The sequence below is a fragment of the Carcharodon carcharias genome, assembly GCF_017639515.1.
Source record: "Carcharodon carcharias isolate sCarCar2 chromosome 27 unlocalized genomic scaffold, sCarCar2.pri SUPER_27_unloc_2, whole genome shotgun sequence".
Taxonomy (NCBI): Eukaryota; Metazoa; Chordata; class Chondrichthyes; order Lamniformes; family Lamnidae; genus Carcharodon; species Carcharodon carcharias.
Genome location: NW_024470635.1, coordinates 1,589,398 through 1,598,422, shown reverse-complemented (window position 1 = coordinate 1,598,422; position 9,025 = coordinate 1,589,398). Strand labels below are relative to the sequence as shown.

Genomic DNA, 9,025 nt, shown 5'->3' with positions numbered 1-9,025 from the left:
CCTTTTTTGAAAACTTTGAGATAAGAAAAGCCATATTGAAAGATAATCAGGACTTCTGCAGTGTCCAGTCTGCTAAATTTTGCAGTTTTAACAAAGTTTCCTTGACCCAGTGACATGAGGAATTGGACTGAGGGTTCTTATACTGTTTCTGAACCAAAAAAATGAACTTAATCTGTTGATTTTCAAATTGAATTTTTAAACAGTTTGCTCTGATCAAGCATCTCGTCATTTCTCTCAGTCGATAGATAGATTCTAATTCCTCTTGTTGTACAACCTGTTACAAAGGCTGCTATAGAAAAGAGGGAAAGGTTTGCTACAGGAATAAAAGCCCTGGTTAAATCATACCTGGAGGACTGTGTATAGTTCTGGGAACAGCACCTTATAAAGGATCAATATTTGCCTTGAAAGTTTCAGAGGAGCCACATTGATGAGGTTGGTGGGTTTTGGAAATTGGAAGCTGTACAACCGCAGCTTGTGGCACTATTTCACCTCACTGTTCACTTCCTGTTCATGTCTAACTCGATGCTGTTATTGGCTGAACAAGTCTTCTGTGTTTGAACTAAATATGCTATTATTCGGCACTCCCTCTCCTGCCGCCCGGGTTTAGCCCTCATCAGGGAATGTTGTTTTCTTGTTGCTGTGTGAACTGTCACAATGAACTGATCCTGGAGTCTCTTTCCTCTGGGATCTACAAAACCCGTCACTTCTCTTCCTCTTTCATTCTCACTCTTTCATTCCTAGTTTGGGAGGAAGAATGAGGAGAGACAGTATATATTTCAGTGACCAGGGAAAAGGTTGGGTAATGTCAGGGACAGAATGGACAGACGGCCCTCTTTCCCTGCTGTGACCATTCTATGATTTCATGCAAATAATATTAATATACTCTCAAGGTCTATGGTTGTGGCCGAGTGGTTAAGGCGATGGATTAGAAATCCATTGGGATCTCCCCATGTAGGTTTGAATCTGGCCAACTAAGTTTCTCGTTGTTTCTAATTTTTACTGAGTGCTGATGGAACTAATTATCGTTTAACTGGAGGGAAAGCCATCCAAACACATCCGTGTTCGCTTATTTCTGTCTATTTGTCAGCCCTCTGCAAATTTCCAGTTGGAAATGGAACAAAAACTGAGCCAAGTTGGTGATATTATTTCATTCTGGTATTTGTCTGTCCTTAGGCCTCTGTCACTTTCGGTGTGTATATATTATATATGTATACATGAATTTATTTACAGGATGTGGGTGTCGCTGCCTAGGCTAGCACTTACTGCTCATCCCTAATTGCCCTTGAGAAGGTGGTGATGAGCTGTCTTCTTGAACTGCTTCAGTTCCTGTGGTGTAGGTACACCCACAGTCTGTTGGGGTTGGGGGAGCTCCAGGATTTTGACCCAGTGACAGTGAAGGAACAACGATATATTTCCAAGTCAAGATGGTGAGTGGCTTGGATGGGAACTTCCAGGTGGTGGTGTTCCCATGAATCTGCTGCCCTTGTCTGTCTAGATGGTAGTCATTATGTGTTTGGAAAGGGCTGCTAAGGAGCCTTGCTGAGTTTCTTCAGTGCATCTTGTAGGTGGTACATACTGATGCCACTGCTCATTGGTGGTAGGGGGAGTGAATGTGGAAGAGGTGCCAATCAAGTTGGCTGCTTTGTCCTGGATGGCGTCAAGCTTCTTGAGTGTTGTTGGAGCTGCACTCATCCAGGCAGGTGGAGAGTATTCCACCACTCCTGATTTTCACTTTGTAGATGGTGGACAGACTTTGCGGTGTCAGGAGGTGAGTACTCGTTGCAGGATTGCTAGTCTCTGACCAGCTCGTGTAGCCACAGTATTTATATGGCTAGTCCAGTTCAGTTTCCGTTCAATGGTAAACCCAAGAATGTTGATAGTGCAGGATTTAGGGATGGCATTGAATGTCAAGGGACGATGGTTAGATTCTCTCCTGTTGGAATTTGTCATTGTCTGGCACAAATATTATTTGTCACTTGTCAGCCCAAGACTGGATATTGTCCATGTCTTGCTGCATTTGGACATGGACTGCTTTAGTATCTGAGGAGTTGCGAATGGTGCTGAACATTGTGCTATCATCAGCGAACATCCCCACTTCTGACCTTATGATGTAGCAGCTGAAGACGGTTGGGCCTAGGACACTACCCTGAGGAACTCCTGCAGTGATGTACTGGAGCTGAGATGATTGACCCCCAACATCCACAATCATCTTCCTTTGTGCTAGGTATCACTCCAACCAGCGGAGAGTTCCCCCCCCAACCCCGATTCCCATTGACTCCCGTTTTGCTAGGACTCCTGATGCCACACTTGATCAAATGCTGCATTGATGTTCAGGGCAGACACTCTCACCTCACCTCAGGAATTCAGCTCTTTTGTTCATGTTTGAATCAAGGCGTTAATGATGTCAGGAGCTGAGTGGCCCTGACGAAACCCAACTGGACATCAATGTGCAGGTTATTGCTAAGCAAGTGCCACTTGGTAGCACTGTTGATGACCCCTTCCATCACTTTATTGATGATCGAGAGTAAACTGATGGGCTGGTAATTGGCCGGGTTGGAGTTATCCTGCTTTTGTGTGCAGGACATAGCTGGGCAATTTTCCACATTGATGGGTAGATGCCTGTGTTGTAGCTGCACAGGAGCAGCTTGGCTAGGGGCACGGCACAGAGCACAAATCTTCAGTACAATTGCAGAATATTGTCAGGGCCCATAACCTCGGTAGAATCTGATGCCTTCAATCGATTCTCGATATCACATGGAGTGAATCGAATTGGCTGAAGACTGGCATCTGTGATCCTGGGGACCACTGGATGGCTGGGAAGGATCATTGACTAGGTATTTCTGGCTGATTATTGCTGTAAATGCTTCAGGCTGATGTGCTGGGCTCCCCCATCATTGAGGATGGGGACATTTGTGGAGCATCCTGGTCCACTGCAGCCCCGAGAACACAATCAGCTTTAGATCCAGAATATTAAACTTCAGCCCAGTTACAGGGATTTTAACATCAGCAGAAACAAACCCCAACTGTCAGAATGAAGATGGTTCAGTCCTGGATGTGATTAACAGCAGCAAAAACAGCAGAATCTAACCCCTGCAGTCACCTATGAACTCGCTGGTGTCTCTGCAGTTGGGATGAGTGAGTGAATTTCTTCTCACACTCAGAGCAGGTGAATGGTCTCTCTCCAGTGTGAACTCGCTGGTGAGCTTTGAGCTGGGCTGAAGACCTGAATCTCTTTCCACAGGAAGTACAGCTGAACGGCCTCTCCTCAGTGTGAATTTGCTGGTGCTTCAGCAGTGCAGAGGACGCAGTGAATCCTTTGCCACATACAGGACAGGTGAATGGTCTCTCCCCAGTGTGAATCCGCTGGTGTATCAGCAGGTCAGATGATTGAGTGTATCCCTTTCCACACTCGGAGCAGGTGAACGGTCTCTCCCCAGTGTGAACTCGTTGGTGTCTCCACAGGTCGGATGACTGAGTGAATCCCTTCCCACACTCAGAGCAGGTAAACAGCCTCTCCCCAGTGTGAATTTGTTGGTGTGTTCGCAGATGGGATGACTGAGTGAATCCTTTCCCACACTCGGAGCAGGTGAATGGTGTCTCTCCAGTGTGTATCCGCTGGTGTGTTTGCAGGTGGGATGACCGAATGAATCTCTTCCCACACTCGGAGCAGGTGAATGGCCTCTCTCCAGTGTGACAAAGCTGGTGCACCAGCAGGTGGGATAACTGAGTGAATCCCTTCCCACACTCTGAGCAAGTGAAGGGTCTCACTCCAGTGTGAAACCGCTGGTGTATAAGCAGGCTGGATAACTGAGTAAATCCCTTCGCACACTCGGAGCAGGTGAACGGCCTCTCTCCACTGTGAACTCGCTGGTGTCTCAGCAGATCAGATGACTGAATGAAACCCTTCCCACACTCAGAGCAGGTGAATGGCCTCTCGCCAGTGTGAACCCGCCGGTGTCTCAGCAGGTCAAATGACTTAGTGAATCCTGTCCCACATTCAGAGCAGGCGAATGGTCTCTCTCCAGTGTGAATACGTTGGTGTGCTCGCAGGTTGGCTGACTGAGTGAAACCCTTCCCACACTCAGAGCAGGTGAACGGCCTCTCCCCAGTGTGACTGCGCTGATGCTTTTGTAGCTGAGATGGGTAATTGAATCCATTCCCACATTCCTCACATTTCCACGGTTTCTCCATGGTGCTGGTGTCCCTGTGTCTCTCCAGATTGGATGATCAGTTGGAGCCTCCTCCACACACAGAACACGTGTGCAGTTTCTCCCCACTGTTAATGGTGAGATGTTATTTCAGGCTGTGTAACTGGTTAAAGCTCTTTCCGCGGGCAGTTCACTGGAACACTCTCACTCGAGTGTGTCTATATCTCAGTGCTTATCCAGACACACTGATGTTTGAAATCATGTCCCACAGACAGAACAGACAAACATTTCTCCTTACACATTCAAAGACCGATTATATTCAGGTCCTGATGAATCAAGTGACTGTCGGATCTTAATGTGATGTTTGGTTTGAGTTCCCCGTCTGCAAGTCCTCCCCTTCCAATACCCTGTAAAAGGAGTGTACAAAAGTCATCATTGTCAGTGCAGGATAGAAATTCAGAACAAACAATCCTAGTTCTATGGAACATTTTTCCCCCCAAAGCTGCAAATCCCCGTGCCACACATTCTCCCTCCTCCCTGTGCTGAAATCCAAACAGAGATTTGCACAATTTTTTCTGTATATTTTTAACAAATTTGTACAACTGGAGATAACATCACGTTTGACCATCCACTTCAGTCATTATTCGTGACAAATCATTTATCTAAAACCCGCTGACTGACCATACAGAATAGCAGATATTAACCTTGTGTCCAAAATCCACATTGTTGAGATTTAATGAGTGATTGTGAAGGTGGTTTCTCCAAACCTCCTAGGTTTTCCTTCCTTCCTTCTCTCTGGGATCAGTCTCATGGCCCATTCTAGTTCCTGCTTTTCTTCCTGATGACTAATTAACTCCAATTAAACACTGAGAAGAATGAAGACACTGTTTTCAGTACCTGCTCCAATCTCCATTTCCCAAATACCAACTCCATCCCTCTCCCTGGGAACAGGCTGAGATTAAACCAGTCTGTTCACAACCTCGGTGTTACACTTGATCTCGAGATGTGCTTCTGACCTCATATCTCTGCCATCACTAAGATCGCCTGTTTCCACCTCCTTAATATCACCCAGCCTCACCCTGTCTCAGTGCATCTGCTGCTGAAACCCTCATTCACGCCATTGTAATCTCCAGTCTCGACCATTCCAACACACTTCTGGCTGGTCTCCCATATTCTACCCTCCATAAATTTGATGCCATCCAAAGCTCTGCTGTCTGTGTCTTCACTTGCACTGAGTCCCATTCCCCTAACATCCCTCTGCTTCCTGACCTTCCTTGACCGATCAGAGCTCACTGGCCAACCCGTCAACACCCTTTCCTCGTGCAGCATAAATTGTTGTTTGCTCAGAAATTTGGTTTTCTTGCATCTGTCTGGATGAGTGCAACATGAAAACCTTCAACAGTATGTCTCTTTTCAGCAATACTTAGATTCTGTACTACTGAGTGACTGTGTGTTTACAATTCTATCGTTGTTGACCTAAAAGTCCCGGTGAACGCACATTTTATGAATGTCTCCCTCGGGCCCTGTTGTTGTTCATTGCCCCTAAGGGCGAAGGATGCACATGCGCCCATTGCACGGTTCATAGGTAGGGGACGCATGCGCCTTGCTGTACGTTACCCCATAGAAAGATGGCGGCCGCGCATGCGCCCATCTCTACATTGCCCCTGTTCTGTTGAAGGGTCATGAGGACTCGAAACGTCAACTTTGCTCTTCTTCGTCGATGCTGCCAGACCTGCTGAGTTTTTCCAGGTATTTCTGTTTTTGTTTTGCCCCTATAAAGATGGCGGTCGTTAACTCGGGCCTTCAATCTACAGCACCGAGCAAAACCGGGACAGCTGGCTACTTATTGAGGGTTTGGGGGCCGGCACCGTGAGTTTATGAAGCTTCCAAACTCACCCGCAGGCCCTATGTCTGAGAACGGTTTTATTTTCGGCTCCGGATCCGCACTCGGTCTTTTTAAACCCGCATTTTAAATCCGTTCCCTCGACCTATCTTCCCCTCCGTCTCCACAGACTACGCATGCTGCAACTCACAATGATTGACAGAAGATCAGGACCAATAGGAAGAGGGGGTAGAGCTACAGGACCGAACGGGAGAGGCTCGTCCTCCAACCAATCGGTGTGAATGAGGGGGCGGAGCCAACTGTGAGTGGAGCATGCGCACTGCGGGTGCGGGATCAGGATGAAGGCGATCGGATGAAAGCCCGGCGAAAATCAAAGGGCTGAGTGCAGGAGAGGAATGGAGCCGGAGGGTGCACAGGGAGGGTTCACAAACACCCAGTGTAGGACTCCAAACCCGGATTAGAAACTCCCGGAGCCCAGTTTACACCGAGTGTTTGGAAACTCCTTTTCCAGGGGGTTAGAAGGGGAGGATTTACACACAGCAAACTCAAACCAAGAGAAATGTTTGTCTCTTCTCAACTTCTATCCCAGACTGACCTGAAACCAGTGAATCCACACTGGGGAGAAGCCATTCAGTTGCTCACAGTGTGGTAAAAGGTTCAGGATATCATCCCACCTGCTGGGACACCATTCACACGGGCGAGAGACCTTTTGATGGACCAGGGTGTGAGAAGTGCTTTGAATGGTGTGGGGAACCTTGCGGGGAGGTTTGCTAATGCTGTTGGTGGGGGTTTAAACTAATTTGGCACCAGGGTCGGATACCAAGTCGAGGGGGGTGATGTACAGACAGGTATATAAGAAAAAACAAGTCAGTCTGGAAGGCAGAGTGTGCATTGTCAAGTTAAGGCACAAGGGAACATAGCAAGGCTGGATGGCATTTATTTTAATGCAAGGAGTGTTGCAAGTAAGGCAGATGAGTTTAGGATGTTGATTAACACATGGAGACATGATATCATTGCTATCACGGAGACATGGTTGAGGGAGGGGCAGGATTTTCAGCTCAATATTCTGAGGTATAGAATCTTCAGGCGAAAGAGGAGGGGGTGCAGGTGGAGTGTTGTAAAAAAGGTTGTGGTGTCACAATATTGATCAAGGAATCAATTACCGCAGTAAGGGGGGATGGTATCTTAGAAGGTTTCTTAAATGAGGCCATGTGGGTAGAACCTAAAAACAAAAGTGGGCAAGAACATTATTGGGACTGTACTATAGGCCCCCAAACAGTCAGGGAGAGATAGAAAGCCAGATATGTAGGCAAATCTCAGAAGAGTAAAAATAATAGGGTAATAATAGTAGGGGATTTCAACTTTCCCAATATTAACTGGGATAGACAAAGTGTGAAAGGCTTAGAGGGGGCTGAATTCTTAAAATGTATCCAGGAGAGGTTTTTAAGCCAGCACATAGAAAGTCCTACAAGACAGGAGGCGGTGCTGGGTGTGCTTTGAAGGAACAAAGCTGGGCAAGTGGTAGAAGTGCCAGTCGGGGAGCATTTCAGTGATAGTGACCATAACTCAGTTTGATTTAAGGTAGTTATGGAAAGGGAGAAAGATGGACTGGAAATAAAGGTTCTGAATTGGGGGAGGCCAGTTTTAATATGATAAGACAGGATCTGGCCAAAGTGGATTGGGAGCAGCTACTTGTAATAAAATCTACATCAGAGCAGTAGAAGTCATTTAAAAAGAAAATAGAGAGAGTGCAGGGCCAACAGGTTTCCATAAAGGTGAAGGGTGGGACCAACAAGTCCAGAGAAACCTGGTTGTTGAAGAATTTACAGGATTAGATAGGGGAAAAAAAAGGATGCTTATGGTAGATACCGAGGGCTCAAAACAGTGGGAGCCCTTGAGGAGTATAGAAAGTGCAAGGGGCTACTTAAAAAAAAAGGAATTAGGAGAGCGAAGAGGGGCATGAAAAATAAGTTAAAATCCAAAGGCGTTTTGTACGTATATTCAGGACAAGAGGATAACCAGGGAAAAAGTAGGGCCCATAAGGGACCAAAGTGACAATCTGTGTGAGGAGCTGGAAGATGTAGGTGAGGTTTTAAATGAGTACTTTGCATCTGTATTAACTATAGAGAAGGACGATGTAGATATAGAAATCAGGGAGGGGGACTGTGATATATTTGAACAACTTAGCATTGAGAGGGAGGAGGTATTTATTGGGTCTTAAAAGTGGATTAATCCCCAGGCCCAGATGAGATGTGTCCCAGGTGCTGTGGGAGGCAAGGGAGGAGATTGCAGGGGCCCTGGCATTAATTTTCAAATCCTCTCTGGCCACAGGAGAGGCACCAGAGGACTGGAGGACAGCTAATGTTAATTCAAGAAGAGTGGGAGGGATAAACCAGGGAACTATCAGCCAGTGAATCTAACATCAGTCGTAAGGAAACTTTTGGAAAACATTCTGAGGGACAGAATTAATCCCCACTTGGAGAGGCAAGAATTAATCAAGGATAGTCAGCATGGCTTTGTCAGGGAGAGATCATGTCCAATAAGTTTGAATTTTTTAAGGAGGCGACTTGGTGTGTAGATGAGGGTAGTTCAATTGATGTAGTCTACATGGACTTCTGTAAGGCTTTTGACAAGGTCTCGCTTGGGAGACTGGTCAAAAAGTTAAGAGCCCATGGAATCCAGGGCAATTTGGCAAATTGGATCCAAAATTGGCTCAGTGTCAGGAGGCAGAGGGTGATGGTCAAAGGCTGTTTTTGTGCCTGGGAGCCAGCAACAAATGGTGTACTGCATGGATCCCTTGCTGTTTGTAGTGTACATTAATGATCTAGACATGAATGTAAAAGATATGATCATTAAGTTCACAGATGACACAAAAATTGATGGTGTGGTAAATAGCGAGGAGGAAAGCCTTAGACTACAGGATGATATAGACGGGCTGGTCAGATGGGCAGGACAGTCGCAAATGGAATTTAATCCCAAAAAGTATGAGGTGTTGTGTTTTGGGAGGACTAACAAGGCAAGGGAATACACAATG

The 9,025-nt window shown here is 46.4% G+C and overlaps 1 protein-coding gene across 1 annotated transcript; it reads right to left on the bottom strand.

Annotated features, from left to right (window-relative positions):
- Positions 1-2,595: 2,595 nt before the first annotated feature.
- Positions 2,596-6,179, bottom strand: LOC121273862 (zinc finger protein 239-like). Its single transcript, XM_041181008.1, has 2 exons — positions 6,045-6,179; positions 2,596-4,555 (listed from the first exon to the last, which is right to left on the bottom strand). The coding sequence occupies exon 2, from the start codon at positions 4,189-4,191 to the stop codon at positions 3,097-3,099; it is 1,095 nt and encodes a 364-aa protein (XP_041036942.1). The 5' UTR covers positions 4,192-4,555; positions 6,045-6,179; the 3' UTR covers positions 2,596-3,096.
- Between the last annotated feature and the right edge of the window lie 2,846 nt (positions 6,180-9,025).

Coding starts and splice junctions, on each gene's coding strand:
- LOC121273862 (XM_041181008.1), bottom strand. CDS start 4,191: ATGGAGAAACCGTGGAAATGTGAGGAATGTGGGAATGGATTCAATTAC.